This window comes from Mirounga angustirostris, unplaced genomic scaffold, assembly GCF_029215605.1.
Source record: "Mirounga angustirostris isolate CCGP_5_RB_7025 unplaced genomic scaffold, mMirAng1.0.hap1 SCAF_15, whole genome shotgun sequence".
NCBI lineage: Eukaryota > Metazoa > Chordata > Mammalia > Carnivora > Phocidae > Mirounga > Mirounga angustirostris.
The window spans coordinates 89938978-89965763 of record NW_026991723.1 but is presented as its reverse complement, the minus strand read 5'-3'; the positions used below and the strand labels follow the sequence as shown (position 1 = coordinate 89965763).

Below are 26786 nucleotides of genomic sequence, written 5' to 3'. Positions count from 1 at the left end.
TAATTAGCAGGGGTGGGACCTTGCCATCAAGAAGAGCCAAGACTCTGGGGCTACACACACACCCCCCGAGTCCGGGCCTTGCTCTGACGCCTTTGGCCAGTTGCTTAATCCCTCTGCACCTACGTTTGCCCACATGAAAATGAAATAACCGGGGCGCCTGGGTGGCTCAGTCGTTAAGCGTCTGCCTTCGGCTCAGGTCATGATCCCAGGGTCCTGGGATCGAGCCCCGCATCGGGCTCCCTGCTCCGCGGGGAGCCTGCTTCTCCTTCTCCCTCTGTCTACCACTCTGCCTACTTGTGCTCTCTCTCTGTCAAATAAATAAATAAAATCTTTAAAAAAAAAAAAAAGAAAAGAAAAGAAAATGAAATAACCGAGACGACCTGACGAGATCCCCGCCTCATGGTGTGCTCAGGAGACGGAATGCGGGAACACGGGTGCACGCTCAGCCCAGCTCCCTGCCTGGAGCAAGGCAGAGGGAGAACACTGGCTGGATTGCTGCACCAGCCAGACACGCGAAGATCGTGCTTCTAGTGAAATCCGTGTGGCACTAGGCACACATCAGTCTGGATCGACTGCAGCTCACACCGTTAGCAACTGGCAGCGTGGGGACATGGTTCTGTCCTCAGCCTCAATTTCCCTGTGTGGGCCCCGCCTCTCTGAGGCTCAGTTTCCATGCCCAGGAAATAGGAATAGTGCCCCCCTTGGGGGCTTTTGTCAGACATAAACGAAACGATGTGTATGATGTACAGGATGGGTTTAGCATGTGGCCTATTCATCAGTTTGAAAAGAAAATGTATTCCTAAAGTATAACAAAATGTGTTCTTTATAGCATCTTGCTTTATGAGCCTTTTCTTTAGTACAGGGCATATTTCTGTCCCGGCCGGGTCAGGTCAGTTGAAAATCAGATTTCTGGATGGGCGGAGTCGTGGAGGTTTGGTGGAAGGAGTCCCCGGGTAGGAGCTGGGACACCAGGTTCTGCTCCTGCGTCAGAGGTACACAGGGCCGGGCCAGAATCTTCCCCTCTCAGGCTTGAGTAGGGGTTGTGTGTGATCATCACCAAGACCCTTTTAGCACAGCACCTAGCAGCTTGGTTGCCACCCCCAGCCTCGCCCCTCCCCATTTATGACAAACGTGCACAAATGTCAGTCTCACAGCTTTGCCAGGCCAGCCCCTCCCTCCACTCCCATTCCAAATGGGGGCCACTGGAGTGGGGGATGCATTTACCTTGTGCTTTTTCTCCAGTTTAATGGCTTTCTGGGTGGCCTTCTGCTCCTGCACCCAAAGCTGCTGGTAGCGATGCTGCAGTAGGTCAAAGAAAGGGGTGGAAGGCCTGCGGGGAGGAAGCGCAGAGAGGCTTGAGGTCTTGGAAGGCCACCGCATTCTCCGCCGAGGACGCCCACCTGACCCTCAGGACTGTGCTCTGGGAGATGGTGACAAAGACTCCCCCCGCCCCACCAAAAAGCGGACTTTAGACAGGCTTCTCAGAGCCCTCTTTTCAACTAGACCTTGCCCTTGGGCCTTGGGCCTTGCCCTTGGTCTGCTGAAGCCAGTCTTCACAAAGAATCTGTGAAGTCAATCCCCCATCCCACCCCCGGTCGGTATCAGTATCTGATCACCTTGGCCTGCCTTTACCCAGAATCCCATCAGGTCAGTTCAGCGAGCATCGCCCTGCCCTCTATGTGTCCTTCCCTGACCCCCACCCCCTGCTCCCGGGCTGCAAGTCCCCACCTGTGCTGTATTCAAAACGGGGCCCCATGCTGCACTAAGTCTCTTTCTCCTTGTGCGGTAGCACTGCGTGAAATCATTGCCACCTCTCGTTTCTGACTCTGGCTCTCCTTGACAAGGGTCTCCAGCCTGGGAGAGCACATACCCTGTGCTGCGCATTTTGTTCACCCCACCCCTTCGCAACGCTGTCAGGCGGGTACCGTCCCTATCCCCATCCCAGAGCCTTGGGGGGGCGGCGAGTGAGACCTGCCCAGAGTAGCCGAATAGGTAACAGGTGACAAGGGCAAGTTCTTCACGGAAGAACCAGAGCTAATGATTGCAGGAGGGAATGATGGAGCCAAGGGGGCGTGGGAATCACCGGGGTGCCGCTCCCAGCCAAAGAACAGGTGGAGGTAATAATAATCATCAGTGGCTGCTAAGGCCATTCGGTGGAGACTACAATGCGTGGGGCAGGCTGCAGCAGCTGAACCAAATGACCCATTTCTTTATTGTGGGAAAATATATACACAACATACAATTTACCGACGCGATCAATCTTACCATTTCTGAGAATGACAAGCAGACATTTGTGATATACAGTGGGAGGTACGCAGTACCATCCACCCAAAATTCTTTGGGAAAAGAAACCAAAGTACCCTGACAGTCATCAGATTTCTAGACAAGCACTGTCAAATCGAAATACAACGCAAGTCACCTTGTCACGAGGACTTTTCCAGGAGCAACGTGAAAAAGGAACAGGCAGAATTAATTTTACTAATATATTTTATCCCTCTCATTACCAATGTATTTTATGGACCTAATCTAGCCAAAATATTAACACACCAACATATAATCCTTTTAAAATATTCATGGGGTGTTCAAAAGATTCAGTTTTGAAATTTGAATTTGGGACCCCTGGGTGGCTCAGTCGGTTAAGCGGCTGCCTTCGGCTCAGGTCATGATCCCAGGGTCCTGGGATCGAGTCCCGCATTGGGCTCCCTGCTCGGCGGGGAGCCTGCTTCTCCCTCTGCCTGCTGCTCCCCCTGCTTGTGCACGCTCTCTGACAAATAAATAAATAAAATCTTTAAAAAAACAGAAATTTGAATTTAAATCCGTCAAAATTAAATACAAAGGTAGATTCAGCTCCTCAGTGGCACCAGCCGCGTTGCAAGGGCTCAGGAACCACCTGTGGCTGGTGCTGCCACACCAGAGACACAGCTGTTGGCCTGCCTGCCACGCCTCGCAGGAAGCGCAGGGCGTGGGGAGCATGCTACGCACCCCCGTGACGATGCAGAGTGCCGAGTGTGGGACGTTCTGCAGGACAAGCGGCTCGAGCACCTCAGCAAACAAAGGACCGTGGGAAGGGAGGAGGAGGCAGAGGGGTAGATGACAGTGACCTAAGAAATGCACCCACCAGGTGCAGTCTGCGGACCTCGTTCGGATCCCGAGTCAAGCAAACCATCAGTGGGGAGGTATGTTTTGGGGCAACCGGGGCCAAGTGAACACTAGCTGAGGTTTGCAAGTTATTTAAGTGTTTCTGTTGGAGATGCATATAGAAGGGCTTGTGGGTGGAATAATTGGTTGTTTACAATTTGCTTTAAAAAGGAACTTCCGCAAATAATACAGTGAAGTGAAAACGGACGGCAGGGCATATCGATAATGGTTGGCGCTGTGTGGTGGGGGTTGGTCACGGGCATGTACTATAGTGCCTGCGATGCTTTCGTGCATCTTTAAAATTTTTCATCCTAAGCAAAAAGAGAAAAAGAAGAAGAAACTGTGAATCAGGCTCATTGCTTTCCCCCCCGTCATGTCTTTCTGACCTTCCTTTTGATGGTGAGCAATCCTAGCCAGCTTTTCTGCCTCTCACGTCTGAGCTGATTATTTCCTCATTTCCCTGGGCCAGAGAGTCTCAGATTTTTTTGGTGCATAAGAACCCCAGAGGTTCTGAGTTAGGAAGTGGGAGGGGGGCCCAAGAAATCACATTTTCAGCAAATATAGTTCTGATACAGGGTGTGTGGGTTGAAGGGTAAGCCCTCCAAGTGATGTTTCCATCCTCATCCCTAGAACCTGTGGATATGACTTTATTTGGAGAAAGGGCTTTTGCAGAGGTAGTCCAGTTAAGGATCTTGAGGTGGGATTAATAACTATGCAAATGCTTTTTGCACTTGTCCAAAGACAAGTGTCCTCATACGAGGACATACAGCAAAGAGAGACACGGGGAAGAGGAGGAGGTGCGGGGGGGGGGGACAAAAGATGACAGCACAGTGATGGGGCCACAAGCCAAGCATACCTGGGGCCGCCGGAGGCTGGAAGAGGCGGGGTGGGTTTCTCCACTAAAGCCTCCAGAGGGAGCACAACCCTACCCCCACCTTGCAAAATTCTGGCCTCCAGAACCGTGAGAGAATATGCGTCTGTTGCTTTAAGCCAACAAGTGCATGGTAATTTGTGACAGGGAGCCCGGGAGCTAACACACAGGGGTTCCTCAGCCCACCTAGGGGAAACACCAGTAGAAACCGCCCTCTGGATGACGTCTAGAGTAGGTCCCGAGACTAGAAATCAGAGTCTCACAGCTGAAGGAGCCACAGAACAGCATTTTGCAACCTGGCATGTGCGCGTGGGTCACCGGGGGATCTCGTTACAGGTACATTCTCGTTCAGTGGGTCTGGAGAGGTCACAGGTGTTGTGGCCCAGGACCCCACACTTTGGGGCTTATGACCTAGCCCCAGAGGTCTTAGCCCCCGAAGTCCCAAGAGTTGTGGACAGTACCTTCTGAGCAGGTGTCTCAGGGGGAGGATCCACGGCTTTTCTCATTGCGTTTCTGGAAATGCAAGCACCCCAGGGAAGGTTCCTTTCTTCCCAGTGACCTTATCTCACGACTGGGGACTGCAGAAATGGAAGTATTAAGAAGAGACAACCCCCCCCCCCCATTCCTGAGACAAACCTCGAGCCTCTCTAGCTTTGTGTGTTTTTGGGTTTTTTTAGAGGGGGAGGGGCAGAGGGACAGGGAGAGAGAGAATATATTTTTTCAATTTTTATTTATTTTATTTTTTTTAAAGATTTTATTTATTTGTCAGAGAGAGTGAGAGTACAAACAGAGGGAGGGGCAGAGGGAGAAGCAGGCTCCTTGCTGAGCAAGGAGCCCAACGCGGGACTCAATCCCAGGACCCTGGGATCATGACCTGAGCCAAAGGCAGATGCTTAACCAACTGAGCCACCCAGGTGTCCGGAGAGAGAGATTTTAAGTAGGCTCCACATCCAGTGGGGAACCCAACAGTGGGCTCAATCTCATAACCCTGAGATCAAGACCTGAGCCGAAACCAAGAGTCAGATGCTTAACTGCCTGAGCCACCCAGGCGCCCCTCTGGCTTTGTGTTTGATTTGGCCTGCACAGCAGTCTTAACAGACTTTGAGGTTGTCATCAACAGTTAAAAGTTGGGAAATTTTACATTAAAAACCAACTTTCCAGACTGTCTTGAAAATGTGCAGCTTCTGACCGTGTGGTCTCTATGTAGCAACTACTGGGTGGAGCCAAGTGTCACCTGTCACTTCGCCCCATGCCTCTCCCTTCCCTGTTGCCCCTTTACCTGCGCCCTGCACCCCATCCATTCTCCTGGTGTAGTCTGACTCCCCAGTATGCAGACTTCCGTGGGACTGGGCTGAGCAGGGACTCTATTTGAGCAGAGCCTCAGGGGCTCTGAAATGCCACTTTACAGAGCAGCCTGCCAGGCGGCTACAAACAGTGGCTCTTTGTTTTCTGGTTCCTTTACCCCTGTGGTGACTTTTATTGCTTAATTATTACACGCCCCATGCTTCTGAGCAGCCTAATTTATGGCTATGCTTTCTAATGACATGAGATGCGTAACCTCACAGTATCTCCCCCCAGAGGCCGTTCACAACAGAAGAGCGGTCTTCCCAGCAGCCCCCACTGCAGGCATCACCAAGAGCCTCCCTTTGAGGCCCCCCTACAGCCTGGGCCGACCGGCCTTGTGTCCTGCTATGGCCAGTGGTTATTACCTGGAGACACGCAGGGAGGGGCTCAGGGCGGGAGAACAGCTGAGAAACCTTGGGGGTCACGGCGGCCCCAGCCCGGCTGGCTGAGGGAGATCCAGCAGGTTCTGCCCATTTGTGCTCTGGCTCATTAACTTGGATAAAAAGGTGGGGAGGCTTGTCAGGACACAGATCGGATCACATCACCCTTTCCTGTTTTAACCCCAAGCCTAGACTCCGGGCCGTGGGCCCCCACCTGGCTTACTCTCGGCTTCTCCCGGTCTCAGCCGTGGGGCCGCCTCCTCAGACAGCCTGCCCGACAGCCCATCCTCGGCCGCCCCCCGCCAGGTGCCTGCCCACGCACAAGTGCTCGGGTCATTGGTTCTCTGGTTTGTCACCGACCTCGGCCACTGGATGCCCACACCACCAGGGCAGGAATGGTTCCTGTGAGCGGCACCGTGTTGCTCTCAGCAATTACGTGTTGTTGAAAAAGAGGGAAGGCAAATCAGAGAAAGAAAGACCAGGCAAAGTTCTGGGAGATGCACTTTTTCATAATTCAGGGTATTTTACGTTAGGCTACGTAGAAGGTATGATAAAGGCCATAAGTTGATGGACGCTGCCGCTCGATGGACGAAGGACAGTCTTCTCAACAGATGGCCTGGAAATGATTGGACATAGTGGGCAAAACCCCACAAAATAGCTCTCGACCGGAGTCGCAGACCTTCCACAAGAATGAACTCAAAATGGATCATGGATTTTGATGTGAAGGTAAAGCGATTAAAGTTCCCCCAAAAACGCAGGAGGAAATCTTTAGGAGCTCAGGCCTGGCTTGGTGCTGATTTCTGAGACTTGGCATCAAAAGCATGACCCGTAAGAGAAAAGAGAAGTGATAAATTGGACTTTTTCAAAGTGAAGAACTTTTGCTCTGTGGAAGGTCCTCTCAAGAAGATGAAAAGACCGGGCGCCTGGGTGGCTCAGTTGGTTAAGCGACTGCCTTCGGCTCGGGTCATGATCTCAGGGTCCTGGGATCGAGCCCCACATCGGGCTCCCTGCTCCTTGGGAGCCTGCTTCTCCCTCTGCCCCTCTCTCACTCTCTGTCTCTCATGAATAAATAAATAAAATCTAAAAAAAAAAAAAAAAAAAAAGAAGATGAAAAGACCAGCTACCCAGACTGGGAGGAGGTCCCTGCAAACCACACATCTGGCCAAGCGCTCCTCTCTAGAACGTGTGGAGAACTCTCAAACTCAACGTGGAAAGCAAACCAGTTAGAAAGACAAGAAGAGGCATTTCATCAGAGGGAGTACGGCTGACCAATAAGGACAGGAGAAAATCGTCCACATCCCCGCCCTCAGAGCCATACAAATTAAGACCCTGATGACATTCCACTACACACTTATTCGTGCAGAAATGAGAAACCGCAAATGCGGGCAAGGATGCAGAGAAACCAAGCCCCCCTCCCCCCCACATTGCTGGTGGGAACGAGTATAGGCACTCTGGAAAACAGGTTGACAGTTTCTTAAAAATCTAAACATACAGGGGTGCCTGAAGCCTCAGTCGGTGGAGCATGCAACTCTTGATCTCAGGGCCGTGAGTTCGAGCCCCACGTTGGGTGTAGAGATGACTTAAAAATAAAATCTTAAAACAAGAACAACCCAAAAAACCCTAAACGTACACTTACCGTATGGCCCGCAGCTGTACTCCTGAGCATTTATTCCAGAGAAATGGGAGCTTACATGTATACAAAAACCTGTACACAGATGTTTATAGCAGCTTTATTTGTTATAGATAATTGATATTTGTTATACACCCAAAATATCCTCCAGTGGATGAATGGATAAACAAACTGGGGTCCATCGGTACTACGGAACGCTGCTCAGCGGAAAAAAGGATCAGGCTATTGGAACACACAACTTGGATGGATCTCAAGGTCATCGCGCCGAGCGGAAATGGACAATTTCAAAAGGTCACCTACTCTGTGATTTCAGGCACATCACATCGTGGAACTTTCCAGGGATTAGGGAATGGTGGGGAGCGGAGTCACTGTGGTGACTTTGAGGTCTTTGAGGTGATGGAACAGTTCTGAATCTTGATTGTACCACACAGATCTACACACACACACACACACACACACACACACCCGAGCGCATGCCAAAGCCATGAAGTCTGTGTGTTGTACCAACGCCACGTTTTTAGTTTTGACGTTGCATGTAGTTATATAGGATTTTATCTTTGGGGAAAGCTGCATGAAGAATATACAGGATCTCTCTGTACCGTCTCTACAACTTCCTGTGAATCCAGCATTATTTCAAAGTACAATATTGTTTAAAATGCAATCAAGCATGTTAGAGGAGAGGCTGGAGCAGCTTCCTTCCTCCTTTATGGGAAAGTACCATAAAATTCCTGCCGTGCAAAGAGGTAAACAAAGAGCACAGGGCCCCAAAATGTAGGGGAGAGATGAAGATAGGGTTTGTCCAGCAATTTTTTCAAGTCTGATTTTTCTGTAATTTGTGGTTTGTGGTATTCGTCAGCTTACTTAACTTTGTAATTTGTTCTCTTTTCTTTTCTTGGTCTAATGAGGAGTTAAGTTTTGAGCCTAAATTTGTATTCATGATTTTGAATTTTTTTTCCTCAAAAGGGGCCCCAAACTTGAATATGTTCCAAGTTGGACAAATCTGGAGCTGCCCTCAAGTGTAAGTAAGATCTTATTTTAATTATAAGAGGATGGTATCTATAAATTTATGCTAATGCACGTGAAAACCCAAACAAAACGGGTGATTGGCCTAGGACAATATAGAAGCTCAAAGTTGACTGAAGCACGTAAAACGTTAACAGAGCCTTGAGCACTGGGCCTGGGGATCTGTACACATCAGCTCTCACAACCTCACCTTGGATAGTATTCCAGGGCCTTCCAGATTGTTCTTAAGAAAGCTTCCCAAATCATTTTCTTATACTTGTTTTTAAAGACTTTGTTTATTCATTTGAGAGAGAGAGAGAGCACAGTGGGAAAGGGCAGAGAGAGGGAGAAGCAGACTCCCCGCTGAGCAGAGAGCCCGATGTGGGCTCGATCCCAGGACCCTGGGATCATGACCTGAGCCGAAGGCAGACGCTTAACCATCTGAGCTACCCGGGCACCCCGAAAGCTTCCCAAATCATTATCATCCCACATTAACTGGGACCTGCTGTCAGCCCTCCACCTGCCCCCGAGCCTAGGAGGAGGTGAAGCAGGTCATTCAGGGCAACTCAATCCCAGCCCCTTCCCACCGAGCTTCCAGCCACGGGGGAAAGAAACTTCTCCCAGTGAAGCTGGAAGTTTTGATTCTTACACTCGGTTGGACATCTTAACTAGCACACGGGAATGTCTTGTACTGGATGTGAGCCTAAAGGCCGAGGGCATCTGAGATTTCACCAGGGTAAGAAGCTGACCCTCAGAGCAGGTTTGAACAGGATCAACAGCGCACCCCTGGATCCCCCCTGTTTCATCTTCCAGTCTCAGCTTAGATGAGATGCTCATACCCCCACCACCAACCACCTCGCTCCACCATCCTTCCTGAGACCTCCCGTAGCCCTGCAGGAGACTTTGCTGTCCCTGCTATATAGAGCATGGGATGTTCTAGAATTCCCCTGTGGCTCCCACTTGTTCGCTGTGCCGGTCACATTTATAAAAGTGATGGTGTCTTTAGTAGGAAATATTATATAGTTGTCAAAAAGAATGAGGTGGCCATATGTGTAATGACCCAGAAAGATCTCTGAGACCTCTGTAAAATGTGAAAACACAAGTCCAGGGGAGAAAGAGCCATACGCATATGCATACACCTGCATCCACACAGGTGTGGAAGGGTGGATAAAGGCTGGAGAGAATCTGCCGATGATGGCAGACGGGGTTGGGGGCAGGCACAGGGCGTGGGGCAAGAGGACCCTTCCCCTCCTGTCCGTTTACTGGTTATAGGACTGTTTTGCAATGAATAAAACAAAAAACAAGGAAGGAAGGGAAGGAGGGAGGGAGGGAGGAAGGGAGGGAGGGAGGAAGGAAGGAAGGAAGGAAGGAAGGAAGGAAGGAAGGAAGGAAGGAAGGAAGGAAGGGAGGAAGGAAGGAAGGAGGGAAGGAAGGAGGGAAGGAAGGAAGGAAGGGAGGAAGGGAGGAAGGAGGCGCCTGGGTGGCTCAGTCGTTAAGCATCTGCCTTCGGCTCAGGTCATGATCCCAGGGTCCTGGGATCAAGTCCCACATCGGGCTCCCTGCTCAGCAGGGAAGCCTGCTTCTCCCTCTCCCACTCCCCCTGCTTGTGTTCCCTCTCTCGCTGTGTTTCTCTCTGTCAAATAAATAAATAAAATCTTTAAAAAAAAAAAAAAGAAAGAAAGAAAGGAGGGAAGGGAGGGAAGGGAGGGAGGGAGGGAGGGAATTCCAAGCCTGAGAGTTCATGTGGCCCAGCTGGGGTCACACAGCCAGTAATGGGGGTGGTGGATCCAAGCCCCCCAACCCCCACCCCTGAGAACATCAGACCAGAACGCTCAGCAGCTCCCCACAAGCAGCTGAGGGTGGGCCAGGCCTTCAGGGCCGGGGAGGCGCCTGGCAAGAGCCCAGCCCTGTATGGTTGCTGTTGAGGAGTTTTATTAGCATTTTCCCAGGTCCTAGACCCTTCGAGGATGCATCTTTAGGAGCCATTTCCTTGTTTTCTTCTGCAACTACTTTTTGCTGCTACCTTAAAACATGTTCAGCTTTTTTTCTTTTGAAGTAAATGCGATTCTTTATAATAATAAAAAAAAAATAGGCATTTTTCTCCCACCCCAAAATGAATGATTTTTGCCACAGGCAGAGGATCCCCTGTGGTCACAATTATAGCTATCCTGTCTGCAGCTTGCTTTTGAGAAGCTGGAAGGGGTGCATACAGAAGGTCTTAATTATTTATCCTCACTAAATGAGGTGGGAAACGTGGAAGTGAGGAAGCCAAAGCCCAGAGAGGTCAAATGGCTGATCCAGGGTCACACAGCACATTCCGCCAGCAAAGCCTGGACTCTTGCCCTCGGGCTACCGCCATGAGAATGCCAATCGATTTACACCGAGCTTGGAGTCTGCCAGGGAGCCAACTGCAGACAGAGGCGAGAGCCAGGGGGGCTGGCTACTCTCAGATAGCACCCCAGACCTTCCCAGACACTTGCTGTCTCACCAGGCCCTGTAACAGTGCCTGGTCCACACAGGAGCCGAGGCTTTTTTAACAATGCACATCTGACCCTGTCTTTCTTAACACCCACAGGCGCCTTCTCATTGCCCTTGCGGCGTGGGGCACAATTTTTAGGGGCTCTGTGCTATCTCCCGGACCACATCCCACTCCCACCTCCTCCCAGACCAGCGCACCCCCGGATCCCCCCTGTTTCATCTTCCAGTCTCAGCTTAGATGAGATGCTCACGCCCCCACCACCAACCACCTCGCTCTACCATCCCTCCTGAGACCTCCCATAGCTCTGCAGGAGACTTTGCTGTCCCTGCTATATAAAGATCTTTTTGACATTTTTTACAACAACTAGTTCAATAACCACCTGTTCCAGCAGGCTCTAAGCTCCATGGAACAGGGGTCAAGGCTGGATTGTTCTCTGTGCCCCTCCCAGCCTGGACAGCCAGCCTGCACTGGGTAAAAAGGCTGAGGGGCTCCAGAGTCCCACTCCCTCTCCCTGTAAGAACCCCCTCCCTGAGGACAGCTCTCCTCCTTCACTGCAATGCCCAAGAGGGGGTCTTTGGAAGATACTAGCTTTGCCTTGGGGAACCTAGTGATGGGGGCGGGGTGGCCCTTCCGTCCTGCAGAAAGGGTACAGCCACGGAGGGCAAGCCCCCAGGCCTTTGGGTCCCTTTCTCTCTCTCTCATGGGGGATGCTCTGTAATTAAAGCCAGCATGTCGGAGTGGCTCCTGGATCCCGAAACGGGCAGCCGAGAACAGAGGGCCCGCTCAGGACAGGTGGCACAGGATGGCAGCCCCTCCCTGAGGATGTTTAGTCTAGGAGGCCTCTGGCTGGTGTGTGTGTGGGGGGCGGTCCTCTGAGAGCCCACCCAGCCAGGGGAATCTTTGACTCTCAGACCCGTTCGCTATGAATCTTTAAAACCATTCAAAAGTGATTAGGGCTTGTAAAAGTCTATGCTTCCACATGATATTGGAGGGGTCCCCAGAGCACAGGGGTTGGGATGTGGGGGTGGGGGCTGCTCGGAGTCTCTCCAAAGAGCAGAGAGGATCAGGGGGCTGGCCATACGCAAGCATCTGGGGAGGGGGTCCTGGGCCAGGAAGGCAGGAGGCATGGGACCAGGTCCACCCCGGAGCTGGGGAGCTTGGTCCCAGCGGGGATCCTCCTGGAGGCAGGGAGAGGCTGTCCACAAAGGGGTTCTGGGGACTTTGGGGGTCATGGAAATGTGCTGTATTTTCATTGAATACCCCAGTATCTAAATTTTTTTAAAGTAATCTTTACACCTGACATGGGGCTCAAACTCACGACCCTGAGACCAGGAGTTAGACGCTCCACCGGCTGAGCCCGCCAGGTGCCCCCATCCCCAAGCCGGATAAATCTGTCAAAACTCATCAAATTGCACACGAACCATTTCAACATCTAAAAATTACACTCCAATAAAGGTGTTTTAAGAGAAAAAACTAAGAAGATGGGTTGAGGAGAAAATGACCAAGGCAGGAGCCCTAAGAGAGGAAGGTGTTGGTGAAGGTACTAGGGAGCTACGGATGGTTTCTGAGCAGGAGGAGAGAGGATGAGGCATGGTGACGGCCACACTTCACAACTCTTGCTGTGGTGGTGGGGGTGGGTGAATTAGGCTGGGATGGGGGCGGCGACATAGGATTTGAGGACCCAGGCCATTCCAGGGGAGGAAAGGCTACACATCCTATGAATGAGATCTCGGCCCTGTGTCCACTTACTCGTTTGTCTGCTCACCCATCTGACCCTCCCAGGAGCAGGAACAGCACCCCCCCACCATGGGCTGGGCGCTCTGAAACGCAGGGACATGAGCTCTGCACTCTGCAGCAAAAATAATGATAATTATCACAACGTACACTTCCTGCCTGCTTCCTCAATCCTGGGGACAACAGCTCTAGAGACAGATTTTTTTTTTTAAGATTTTTAAAAATTTATTTATTTGAGAGAGAGAGCAGGGGGTGGGGGAGAAGAACAGAGGGAGGGGGATAAGCAGACTCCACGCTGAGCGCAGAGCCAGATGCAGGGCTCAATCTCATGACATTAATATTCTCATTCCAAGACAGGAAATCCGAGGCCCAGAGAAGGTCACTGTCTTGCCCAAGACCACACAGCCGGTGAGTGTGACATTTGTGTGGGGAGCCTGTGGGCGCATCCACCTGCAGCTCTCCCCTCTGCAGACCTAAGCGCCAATGTAGAGATGCCGTGGGAGCTAGGAGGCAGGAACTTAATTCAGCAAGGGCGTGGGAGGAGGAACGTTCTCTCTGAGCCTTTTGATGGATCTTTGAGGATGAGCAGAGGGTAGTGGGGGTGGGGGAGTGAAGCAAGGGGACTCCTCACAGAGGGGTGGGCATGAACATCCCATCAGGCTGGCACCGTGCCTCCCAGCCCTGCACTGGCCTGATGGGCATCGGAGACTAGCAGCAGGTCAGAAATACCTCCTGTTTCAATGAGCACGTACTATACCAAGCCGCTGTCGAGCATTCCAGCTGCAGTCCCACTGATTCCTCATGACTCCGAAAGTGAAGGGGAACATTCCCGCTTTCCCATGGGGAAACTGAGGCTCAGATAAAGCCAGGAACTTGCCCAGGGTTTGCTCAGGGACACGGAGCAGGCAGGTGCCAGAGCCGGGGACCCCATGCAGGTTTCCCTGGCTCTAAAGAGTCTGCCTCCTCACGGTGGGGCTGTGCGCTCAGCGACCCCAAAGGAGGTCTGAGAGATCCAGTGGTCACTGTGCAGTGGCCTGTCTGGGTGGCCTCGCCGCTGGTCCTGCTCTGTGCCCGGATGGTAAAGCTGTGTTTTCCGTCCGACAGTGCTTCCTCTATGCAGAGAAGGCACTGGGTCCTGAGCCCGGGTGGCCCCATCCCGGGGGCCTCGGGCCCTCGCACACAGTTTCGAGGATTTCTGCGCACCCTTTCCGCTGTGTCTGAGCGGTGCCCATCAGTGACAAATTGTTTGCCCATAACCTGGCAGGAACCTCTCGGAGAAGTCCTCACCACCCTGATGTTTTCGCTAACAACAAAACCGTGTCAAAACTAAGTCTAATAAAGCGGAAAATGGGGAATAAAATGAAATGAAATCAGCTCTACTTGGGGTAGGCCTGCAAGAAACTTCAAATTAGTTCAATCCAATCCATCTTCGCTGCTTCGCGATTGATACCCCAGACCAGGGGTTGATCTCGGATGAAGGCACCAGGGACGAGCAAGGGAAATGGAAATTATCATTTGCAAACATTAGGCTGACATTTTGTACGTGCGGGGGATGAGGGCTGACAGCTCTGATTTGCCGGCTCGGCTCCTCTCTGCCAAAGAGCGCTCTGTGGATTAGGGGGGCCCCTTTCATGGCAACCCATCTTCATCTTCGCTGCTCATTAAAACTTTGTGGAGCTGGAGAAGTTGGCGGAAGAGAGGAAGCTGCAGGAACCTTCTGAGGGACTTCAGGTACACATTTGTTGAAAGGTGTTTGAGAAGGGAGCCTTGGGTCTGACAAACCGGATTTTAGTACGGCTATCCGTTCACAGCGGGCTAAAATAATTGGTCATCAGTGACTACTAATTCGGTTTAGTAGCCAGAGGCAATTTTTTTCTTCCTGGAAAATCAATGACAGCACGGAGTTCTGTTCAACGTGATTCCGCTCAAAACTGGTCCTTATTTGGTGCTTGATGCTTCTTCCAGTGGAGACAGCTATTTTGTTAAAATAGAATTAAAATCCATCTCTAATATACCAGGGGTCTGCTGCTCCCATGGGGCGGGCGAGGCACTGCGACCGGCCCCGCACAGCCCTGGAAGACTGGAGGGGTAGACAGTGGCCTCCGGGATGGGCCGTGGCCAAGGACCGTGGAAGGTCTGGTTTTGGAAGAGGGAGAAGGCCGGAGGGCTGGGCTTCTGCCAGAGGCTCTAAATCAAAACCGAGCCCACGAGGGACAGACAACAGTGGCACCGTGTAAGGGGCCCTAGCTGCTGGCACATCCGCCCGAGGTGTTCCTCCCTGCCCCGTGGGGCTTGCGTGCTCAGACGGGCTGGGGCGCCTTCCCTTCTCCTCCACCCCCTGAGGCTTCCAGAACGGGCCCCTCTGTCTGACAGCCCAGTGACTTCAGAGGCCGTCTGCTGAGCCCTCGGCTCGTGCCTACAGCAGCACTGTTGTTTCTTCCAGTAAGTGGTCCTGGCTTAACTTCGCCTCCACGGTACCAAAGCCACGGCTAAATCCTTTTTTTTTTTTTTTTTTTGCTTTTTTTTTAATTGAAGTTTTTTATCAAGATCGTTGTAGATTTCACGAGCAGTTGGAAGGAACAAAACAGAGATTCCCGTACACCCCATACCCCAGTTCCCTCGATGGTAACCCCTTACAAAACTAAAGAACAGGGCGCCTGGGTGGCTCAGTTGGTTAAGCGACTGCCTTCGGCTCAGGTCATGATCCTGGAGTCCCTGGATCGAGTCCCGCGTCGGGCTCCCTGCTCGGCGGGGAGTCTGCTTCTCCCTCTGACCCTCCTCCCTCTCATGCTCTCTGTCTCTCATTCTCTCTCTCGCAAATAAATAAAATCTTAAAAAAAAAATTTTTTTTTTTAAAAAACTAAAGAACAAAACCACCACCGGGATATCGGCAGCGACACAGTCCACGCATCTCATTCAGCTCTCCCCAGATTTACTCGTACTCATTTGCGTATTTATTTCTACGCAATTCCTCGCATGCAGGGGTTCACGCGCCCACGGCACAGTCGAGATACAAAACAGTTCCATCACCCCAGGCCCCTCCAGGGACCCTTGACCACCATGCCCCCTCCCTCCCACGCTGCACCCATGTGCCCGGGACCGCTCCATGTCACCCTCTCAAGAACCCCATGAGACAGAGGACCTGCAACTCTACTCTCTCCCTGTTTTACTGACAAAGAGACAGGTTGATGAAGTACTAGTGTTAATGATATCGAACGATTGGATGAAGTAATCTGCTCCGCTCTGCTACCAATATATATATATTTTAAAAATCAGAATTCACGTAAGAATCCAGATGTCTGGCTTTCCTTAGCGAGGCATTAGGATGTCTGTTAGGGCAATGCTGAGCCCCCATTCCCAGGGGTCAGTAACCGGCCGGAGCTGCTGCCCTTCGACCAGGCGTGTGCCCGACTGTGACGCAGACCCCACCACTCCCTCCTGCCTCACACAGCACCGACTTCCCCCCTCCTACCTGCCGGGCCTCTACAGGCGTGTGAAAGTCTACCCCCACTCTATGCCTCTTGAATCACAATACGATGTGGTGACAATACTTGGTGTCCCTCTTTTCAAGAGCTCCAAGAACTCATTACTGATGAACTCACAGCATTTATTCTGACCCAGGAGGACGTCGTGTTGACCCCACTTGCAGACGGAGATATGGAGGCCCACAGAGAGTGTAAGCTCAGAGTCCCTCAACGTGGGAGCTGGAGAGTGCCGTGCAGAGTCTGGGGTCTTCAGGCTTCACAGCTAGTTTTCCCATCCTCTCCCTGCCTCCACCTCTGCTCCCTCAGGAGGGGGTGGGAGAAGAGAGGAAACTCAGTCAGAGGAGGGAGGGTTTGGCAGGCCTGAAGGGGAAAAGCAGGGCCAACCTGCCCACTGGCCCAGGAGGCGTGACGCCTAGGCCCTAGGACATGGTTAGGGACCCATGGCAATGCTTTAATTTCTTTTAAAATCAGCACAGCCATGAAATATTTTAGATTATTATAATGCTTTTTTTGTGGAGGAAGGGGCTCAGGAAGGCAAGAGTGCCCGGGGGCTCGCGGAAGTCGTGCTCTCACCAACTGCAGGCCTGGGCCTGCATCCGAAGCTGCGTTTCAATCCTGTGGGGCCCAGAGAGCCTCAGTCTTGAGGACAAACAAGAATCACCCCGACAGCTTATCCCGGGTAGAGCGGCCTGGGTCCCACCGTCAGACTTTCTGACTCACCAGGCCCGGGGCCCAGGCCCCTGAGTTTTACCAGGGCTGCAGCCCCCCACCCCCAGGGGGTCCTGGCCCACGTGGCCCCCGGCACCCTTTGTGGGCGGTCCGGCTCTGAGCCTTTCCCATGCAGGGGACCCTCTAACCTGGCGGCCACCAGCACGTCTGTGGGGCGGGCGGCCTGTCAGCTCTGGCCCCCGGGGCCCGCTGCAGCCCCCACATCCCTCCTCACCCCCTCCGCCTTGTTCCTCAGTGTCCCCCCCTTGGCCTGAGGGCCTGTCTTTTCTAACTAGCCTGGAGGAAGGGGCGGTAATTGAGGTGCCGCTCTCCCTGGCAGGACTCTTAGAGCTAATTAGAGAAGAGGACCTCTGGGCTTCTGGTTATTTTTTTAATTGTTTGCGGCGCCAACGTAAAAACTAATGGCAGAGGAGGGAGGCTTAGTTAGTAGTGCACTCCTGACTTCTAAATTTGCCTAAGAGGTCATTTGCAATTTGTTAACATTTTTCACAAGGGTGAAGTCAATTAGCAGTTTCCCCACACAGGCGCCCGGAGGCAGGCGGCAGCAGGATGGGCAGCAGAGCAGGACCGGCTTTCTGGAAGCTTCTCTCTCAACCCGGAGGGCCTGCGCCTGAAACTTGGGAGCTCCCCCTGCGCACCTGCAGCGCACCCCCCCCCCCGCCCCTCTGCTCCAGGCACGGCAGGGGCTTGAGCCCCTCTGGGGGGAGAAGGCCCAGCGAAGCCAGTGGACATGACGGGGGACGGAATGCCTCGTGGACCACTCAGGCGTCTGCTGTGCAGGGGTCCTGGCCTCTGGGGACAAAGCGAGTAGCAGATGGGGCCTCCCTGCCCTGTGGGAGTGGCAGAGAGGGTGCCAGCATCTGGCAGAAGCTGAGGAGGGCCCCCTTCAGCCCAGCACCTCCACTCGCGGACTTGACCCTGAGGAATCTCACACGCGGGAAATGAAGAGCCAGCTGGATGTCCGGCGATGGGAGACAAATACAGCCACCCCGCGGGCCAGGGTGACATTTCCAAAGGTGTGGAGTGACAAAAGTCACCACACAAAGGGACTCATGTGTTCTGAAGCCACACAAACAAATATGCGTTATTTGTGGCGATCCAACAGTGTAGCAAAGGTGGGAAAACCCGATGGAAAGGATGCATGTTCCAACCTCAGGATGGTCCTCTGGGAACAGAGGGAAGGGCGTGCGGCTAGAAAGGGCTGAGGAGGGGCTCCGAGCTGTATTGGTTCTATTTTATTTCTTTAATAAGGGCTCGGGCGCAAATACAGCCAGGGGTAAAATTTGTGAAATCCGAGTGGCGGGTTCATGAAGTTAGTTATGAAAGCTTCTGAACGTCTCTGTAGTTTTGGAAGGTTTCCTAATAAACACAGAAGAAAGGAGTGGCAAAACGTTTGCTCCTCCAGAAAGCATGGATACCTATCATCTTCTGGCAAAACTTTTGACTGATTGCAAACCACTTTCTTATTTTCCACAAACACGGGATGGGCAGCATGTAACAAGACCCCGGGAGCAGGCATCCCAAAGCAATAATTTGGTTTCCCCAAAACCCCACAGTGCCTGAAATGCATGGCTTTCTGACTTTGTGGTAAGACGCCCTGATGATTATAGTGGGTGAATAGTGGGTAGCCCCCCAAAGATATGTCCTCCTTCTAACCCCCGGAGCCCATGAATGTGACCTCATTTGGGAAAGGAGCCTTTGCAGGTATAACTAGCTTTGGGATCTTGAGGTCAGATCACCCTGGATTATTGGGGTGAGCCCTGAATCCGGTGACACGTGTCATTTATTGGAGACCAAAGGGGAGAGACCAAGACACACTGAGAAGAAGCCGTGTGAGCACAGAGCTGAGCCTGGAGGATGCAGCCACAAGCACAGAGCACCCGGGGCCACAAGAGGCTGGCGGAGGCAGGAGGGATTCTCACCTAGAGCCTTCGCGGGGGAAGGGGGCCCTGTGACACTTGGAGTTTGGATTTCTGGCTCCACGTTAGGAGGGAATACATTTCTGTTGTGTGAAGCCACCCAGTTCGTGGTGATTTGTTACAGAAGCCCCGGGACACTGATAACGGAAGCTCAGCGCCCGACAGGTCCAAGCCCAGGGAAGAGTTGCTCATCTCACGTGCTGGCTGTTTCCAAGTTGGGGATGGATCACCAGCAAGCCAACTCTTCTTTCCCATGCAGTTGGGCAACAGGCACTTACTGAGCATCTACTACGTCCCGGGCCTGTGCTAGGCACTCGGGATACAGCAGTGTGCAAAACCAGGCAGGGCCCAGAGTCTCCCTGCGCCCTCTCCCGCCCTCTGCCGCCCCCCGCCCAGAAACAACGTGTGTGCGCCACGTTGCTGTGTTTCATTTTGTGTCCCGTTTCCTCTCGGTATCCCGAACACCCGGTGTGACGCCCAGCACAGGCGGGCACTGAGTGAGCACGCAGTACAGGACAGAAGTGACAGATCAGACCTTTGAGGTCAAATCCCACTCTCCAGCCACGCGATCACAGACAAGGGTCTCTGGGCCTCAGTTTCCCCATCTGTAGAAAGAGTGTTGCTACTCAAGGGTCATTCTGAAGGTCAGGGAAAATGCTGTGCACGGAGGGCCTGTCCCTGTGCCTGGGCCCAGAGGAGCTAATGAAATGGAAGCTGGTATTATTATGAATCGAACCTGGTGCAGGGTGCCTGGTTTTCTGCCATGAAAGGCCGCCTCCCTCTGGCCTCCAAAGGGAAAGGGACGGCGTTGGCCCCTGAGCGCAACATGTTCAGCAACACGCTTTATGCTATGAATTCTTTTGCATGGGGGTCTTGCATGGCAGCAGGACGGGGGGTTGTGTTGGGCTCGAAGCCTAGCTCTCCCCGCAGGACCAGCTGACCTGTGTCCCATGTCAGAGGGGCCACCGTGTCACTGAGGGGCAGAGCCAGCCACAGCCCAGCAAACCCTCCGATTGTGTCAAGGCTGGGGCTGCAGAGGCTGGGGCACCAGGCCCACTCCCATGCTTTGCCCACCGATGCGGGCAGGCGAGGCCCAGCTCTGGAAAAATCAAAAGCGGGAGAGCGGGAGCTGGGGAGGCCCCGAGGGGGAGCGGCCTGCGGCCTCATTAGCGCTGACCCTGGCACCGAGCGGCTCCTGATGGATGGGGTTCGGGAGGGCCAGGCCCCAGGGGAGCACGGCCCTATCCATTATGGGCCCATCAGCGCCTCCCTGAGCCCTCCCTGCTCCGAATGCCAAGAGCCTCGGGCCGGGAATAAATCTCTGTCTGGGCCGCAGGAGAGTGGAGAGGGAAAAAAGGCAAAGCATGAAAAATGTCTCATTCCTGGCTCTGGCAACAAAGCCGCCTTGGAGGAAGGAGTGAGCAGGAGTTTGGGGAGGTGGGAGAGGTTGAAGCAGGAGCAGCTGGGCAGGGGTCCCAGAGACGAAGGAGGAGAGGATAGCCGCCCCCTCCAACACCTCCTCCCAGCTACTCTCCCTGCCTGGGCCTCTTTTAACAAAAGGCCCTCCAGGTCAGGTCCATGGAAGCAGGCTGCCCCTGAGGAGGGGCCCCCTGTTGGACCCAGTTTGGGGTGTCCCAGGACCTGGCCTGGCAGTGATGTGTGGGTCTGGGGTGTGAGCCAACACCTCCCCGAGCATGAGGGTCCTAGAGTAAACTGCCTGGACCCGAACTTACAAGCTTCCACTATCACCTGTGAGCTCTTGCTACAGGGACATAACCTCTCCCAGCCTCAGTTTCCTTGTTGGTAGATGGAGGTGGTGGGTTACTCTGTGGAAAGCTGGGTCCCCGGGAAGGGCTCGCCCGCATCAGCTGTGGATCACTGTAGCTGTTGTTCGCGGATGCCATCCCACGGCCGAGGACTCACCCGTGCCCTAACCCTAACCCGTACCCTAACCCTAACCCTAACCCCCGGCGGCCTTGTGGATGGGGCTCAGGATGAGAAATGTTTTCCTCGCCCAGGCTCTGGCTCTGCCTCCCGGAAGCATGCAGGCTGTAGGTATGGACAGCAGCTCAGATCCTGGCTCTGTCACCGACTGGCCGTGTGGCCTTGGGCGGGTGACTCTCCGAGCCTCAGTCTCCTCATCTATAAAATGATGGAGTTGTAGGGATTTAATGAGATGATGCACCAGTCTGCTGTTTATTGAGGGCTCTGCTGCGTGAACCACCAGTCCTGCTCTCCAAACACACACACCGGTCCTCGTTTTCTTCTCTCAAGGCTCTGAGAATAAAGCCCCTCCACTGTCCTCGTTTGTTGTCATGTCCTTCGTACATAGTGGTTTCTCTCCCTCATGCTACCCCCCATCCTGCTGTCTCTGGGCCTTCCCTGAACGTATGATGCCTCATGTTTTTTAATTTGGTGCTACAAGTGTGGCCTGAGCAGCAGAATAGAGTAGGAAGGTCACCTCCCTTGTTCAGGACTTGCTACCTCTAGTAACGAGGCCAAGGGACACATTCGCTCTTTGAGGCAGCATCGCCACAATATTGATTCATAACATCAACCACAGGGGAACACAGTAGAGTCTGTTAAATGACACAGCACTCTGGCTTACCATCTCCTCTCCGGTCTCAAATGGACTGTGTGTTCACGTTCGGTAACTCTGTCTCAAAGCCGTCAAAGGCCCTGGACCACATTTGTCCTCAACAAAGACTTACTGAGAGCCTACTGTGTACCAGGCACAGCCAAAACTGACATTGTCCCCTGGCCTCCAGGACCAGAGCGTCCAGGAAAGCAGAGAACTATTTACTGTCAGGGTCAGGAGCAGGTCTGGGCGGGTTTCTTGGCCAGTAGGATGTGCATTTCAGGTGCGGGGGTACCTTGCGAGATCCACACGCTCCCCCTTGTGGTCAGGCCGGTTTCACTCAGCCGGCTTTCAGGCCACCAATAAATCTGGAGTTGGTCTCCCCATTCAGAAACTGTCTTGGATCCCCGGGACAGTCGTCTGGGAAGGGGCTTATTATTATTTTATGGGAGTTTGGGTGGGCGGCTTGGATTTTGGCCGTCAGCTCTGGGAGAAACAAAATAACCCAGAGTGACTGATGGGCCCATTGTAAATTTGTAAAATAAATCAGCTTGGCAGAAAGATTCAAAAAACCTGTCAGGCAGCAAACATTTTTTAACAGCCTGTGAAATTTCCTCCATCCTTCACATTTGTCAGTGTCAGGCTGATGATGCATCTGATAGCTGGGCGGGCATCAGCACAGACAGAGGGTGGGCTGGTAGCATTTCCTACCTTTCCTGTGTTTCTCGTTTCTCCATGGTCTGAATGCGTTCAGCACCAGGATGGGCGGTGGGTCTAGACTAGACTAACTGGTGGATAAACCAAGTTTTCTGCCCAAGTTGCACATTGCTACCAGCTTCACATTCAGATTCCAAAGTGGCCCTTGCTCGTGGGTTCATTTGGCGAGTGTTTACTGAGGACCTCTTCAGCAAGGGCACTGTGGTCAGCACCGGGGATGCTGAGGTGCACAAAGCAGGCTGGAGCATCCAGTGCAGTGAAGGTTCTGGGTGCCCCATCAAGGAGTTTGTCTATCGGGAAATGGGGAGCCACTGAAGGGGGAGGGAAGAGAAGGGGCACATCGGAAGGGAAGCTCATTGTGTCCAGAGTAAGTTTAAAGCTTTAAGAAAAATCCGGACAGAACGGTCTTCCACTCTCTCTCTCTCTATAGGTGTACACAGATTCTGTCTCACCCCCCTCTAGTGCAGAGAAAGCTTGGGGAGCATCTCCACCCGTGTTACCTCCATCCTTGTGTTTGTTAGGCAGGTAGGTCAGTGCCATGGTCACCATCACGAGTGTTCGGACCAGACCAATCCCCATCCCAGCGCAGAGCAGCCAGGGGCAAATAACGTCACCTCTCTGACCCTCTGTCTCTTCTTCTGTAAGATGGGATGTGAGAGTCTCAACCTGGCACTCACTGAGCTGTTCAGAGTCATTTAGGGAGAGGGTGCATCAGAGGCGCTCAGGCCTGACATGTAATTATAACAATAATACATGTTTGCCATTATGAGTTCAGAGCAGGGGCCTCCTACCTTTCATCTGGCCCATGTCATACACAGACATGCAGGAGGGGGCTGTTCGCTTATCGACTGAGTGATGGATCCTCCTGCTAGCATCCTTGCCTTGCATGTGGCATGAGGCTCCCAGGCAGGATTGTGGCAGAGCCCTGGGTGCCTAGAATCTGCCAGGAGCACCAGCTGCTGCCCGGCGCTTGCCGCTCCCCCCCCTCCCCGCCATCCCTGACTCATCATAATCGACAATGCTGGACCAATTAGGAGCAGTAACAATTAAGATGTGCCAAGGGCATGTGAACATTTGCAAACACTTACTAAAATGCATCAATAATTAAGTGCTTCTTTAATAGTTACATTTCTGGCCTCCAGACATATCTGTCTATGGACCTTGGGTCGCAGCATGCTTGGAGATCTGTGTTACGGCCCTACACGTGGGTAATGAGAATTTAAAATCCTTCCCTGACTTGAAGTCTGAGATTTGAGGGTGAGACGGTAGAGCCATAATGCATGGGCTCTCTCCAGCTGCCTGATCCTAGAGGGGTGGTCTTCAAAGCTGGCCAGCCAGACGGGGTATAAATCCTGCTCTGCCAGCTTGCATCCATAAGCTGCACCCCCTTTCCTGGGCTGAGAAGCAAATGATACATTGAGGCAGGATACCTGACTCAGAGGGGTGATATTAGCATTAGCGATTCCATGCACAAAAGTCCTGCCACATAAACTTAGTGCAGAGCAGCTTCTGTTACTGGTGGCCCCTACCTTTATCAGAGGGATCGGGATGGCCAGTCTACACCAGGAGGCTGCAAACTCAGTGTCCACCAGGACCAAATAACAAAAAGGAGAGAAGGCAGGCTGGGCGGGGATGGGATAGACAGAAGAGCATGCACGGATTCTGTCCCAAAGGGGCCCTGCCTCCCAGCCCCAGCCCCTGGTCCCAGGCAGGGGTATAGACCCCGGTTGCCTGGCTTCTGACTTTTTGGGAGAAGTGGGAAATCCAGGTTTTTATATGAAATCCCCTGACTTTTTAAAATGTGGCAAGTCATTCAAACTTTATAATTACTTCATGGGCCAAACAGCGTCGTGGCTCGACTTGGCCGTGGCCCCAGCTTGTGACCGCAAGTCCGCATGGGCTCTGTTTCCCGATCATTGCTGGGGGCCCCCACTTCCTTTTAGCCACACCAGCTCGTGAACTGAAATGTACCTTTCCGATGCAATGACAATCTGCCACAAATCAGTGTGGATTGGAAACCAAATCAGCTAACTGGAAAGGAAATAAGCCCAAACTCGGGTTTGGCTCCCATCTAGTAAGGAGAGGCTGAGGGGGCGGGAGGTGGGCCCCTCACACCTGTTATTTTGTCCATCGTAAGATACATCAAGGGCAAGAGGATTTGATATCGGAGGACAGGAGGAATAGCCGTGGTCAGAATTTTCTCTTGTGCGGCACTTGGCATGCTCGTTAGCATCCCTAGCTTGGAGTGAGTTTTCCGTGTATTTAGTCTGAGATGGGACTTTATTATTTTTTTTTAACATATCTGTACTTGTGAATAAATGGCACTCATTTGTTTCTTTGTCTATTTATTTATTGGACCAAATCGCCCCAACAACTCCTCGGGTAGTCGTGTGTAATCGGATTTGGTTTTTTAACATGCTTTTAAAGTAAAGAAATAAATACAATCGAGGCTTGTAAAAGGTGATCATTAGGAAATGGGCCTCGGCCCCATAACTTTAAAGTAATAGCCCCATTACGGAGAGGGGCGCTCATCTTTTAACTGCTCCTCGCACTTACGTTGTGAGGTGGAGGGGCTCTGCAGACAGGCTGGGCATCTCGGTAAAAGCTTTCCCAGCAGCCACTTAACCTCCACTTACGAAGAAATAAAGCGGAATTGATGCTGATTTGGGCCTGCTTTGGGGGATATTTTTGCTCTGTAAAAGCCCTTTTGCTTGCAATTTGCTGAGCTGCCCTGTCACATGAGAAAGGGCTGCTGTTGATAAAGATAAAGCTTTATGGCCACGATATTTGTTGCTAACAGCAACCTAATGCAGCATTTTCATTTTTGTGCAATTAATGTTAACGTCTGCTACGAAAATTGTCATTAAAGACCATTTTAAAATCCATTCAATTTGCATATGCAAAGCCCATTTACCATCACAGAAGATATAGCCCGCACTTCATCACGTCCTTCCCCTGGAATTGTAGCCACTCGGTTTTATAGCAATTTAAGATTTTATATTGAAAGCCAGATGATAATGGATGTCCTTTCTGAGCCCAGCTGACTTAAACTTTTCCATTGTACGTGGAATAATGTAGCCCCAGGACCGGAAACTATGGGTGTTCACACTGTACCTCAGTCCTGAGGAGGCAAGGTGTGGAAGAAAGAGCACTGGACAGGGAGTCCGCCCGCCTGGCTCTAGATCTGGCTCTTGTCTGGTCACAACTTGCTTGGGAAAGTCTCTTCACCTCTCTGAACTTCTGCTTTCTTGTTTTATTTATCTTATTATTTTTTAAGATTTTATTTATTTATTTCAGAGAGAGAGAGAGAGAGGATGAGGAGCAAAGGGAGAGGGACATGTAGACTCTGCACTGAGCGTGGAGCCTGATGCGGGGCTCCATCTCATAACCCTGAGAGCGTGACCTGAGCTGAAATCAAGAATCAGATGCCCAACCAACTGAGCCACCCAGGCGCCCCTATTTATTTTATTTTTCATCTTTTTTTAAGTAAGCTCTATGCGCAACATGGGGCTTGAACTCACGACCCCAGGATCAAAGAGTCACATGCTCTACCGACTGAGCCAGCCAGGAGCCCCTGCTTTCTTGTTTTAAATCAGGGCTTTGAACTAGGTGATCACTAATGTTCTATGTCTTCTGAAGTTTTTTCTTAAAGATTCATTTATTTAGAGAGAGAGAGAGAGAGAAAGTGGTGGGGAGGGGCATAAGGGGAGGCCTGATGGGGGGCTTGATCTCACAGCCCTGGGATCACCACCTGAGCGGAAACCAAGAGTCGAACACAACCGAATGCACCACCCAGATGCCCCTAAAATTTTGTTTTTAAATATAAGCACATCAGGTTGAGAACCCATTTCGGGGAGGTCAATTCATTTCTCCATGCCTAAGCCAGGCAAGTAACCGCGCAGACCTCCTGCACGGGGCTTTAAAGACAAGGAAATAGAGACCAAACATAATCTGGGAACCCTGGAACACCAAGTTACTGCCGTAACAGCCTGCTTACAGACGAGGAACTGGAAGACTTGGGAGGGAAAGAGGTGCGGACCATGCCGGGACTAGAACCCCAGGCAAACTCCTAGCCAGAGGTGCTCCCAGAAACCATGCTGTCTTGGAGACACTGGCGACCAGCCTGGACTAATCTAGTGATCTGGTGCATAGTGGGACTCTCTCTCCCTCTGCACTCCGGGCAGTCTTGGGAAACCTTGCCTTGCCCTGGAGGGACTGACTGGGGGCATTACTTCAAAGGTGGGTGAAGGATGGTGTGCAGACGATTAGTTAATCCAGTCCAGAAATGACCTTCCAGTGTGTCTCCAGTGTCACAGTCCAGGTTTTGAGGGCTGATGAATAGAAATGCATTTCGGGTGAGAGATGTCCACGGGAAATGGGAGAGCTTACTGCAGAGATGATGCTGATCTGAACTATGGGAACACGTAGGTTTTACTAGGTAGGGCTGTGAGAAAGGGCAGGGGAAAAAGCCTACAAAAGTATGGTGGCTGACTCTGTGGAAAACACTCTGGCAGTTCCTAAAAAAACTTAATCTAGAATCCCATATGATCCAGCAATTCCACTCGTGGGCAGATGCCCCAAAAGAACTGAAAGCAGGGCTCAAACAGGCATTTGCACACCCATGTTCATAGAAGCACTATTCACAATAGCCAAAAGGTGGAAATAACCCAAATGTCCATCAATGGATAAACGGATAAACAAAACATGGTGGATACATACAATGGGATATTATTCTACCTTAAAAAGGAAGGAAATTCAGACACCTGCTACGGACATGGAT

The 26786-nt window shown here is 52.1% G+C and overlaps 1 protein-coding gene across 1 annotated transcript in view; it reads right to left on the bottom strand.

Moving 5' to 3' along the window:
• Positions 1-26786, bottom strand: part of CFAP77 (cilia and flagella associated protein 77) — a 134637-nt gene that overhangs the window by 26868 nt on the left and 80983 nt on the right. Inside the window, exon 4 of the mRNA XM_045882025.1 lies at positions 1225-1330. Within this exon, the coding sequence (XP_045737981.1) occupies positions 1225-1330 (106 nt within the window). The remainder of the gene's footprint in view (positions 1-1224; positions 1331-26786) is intronic.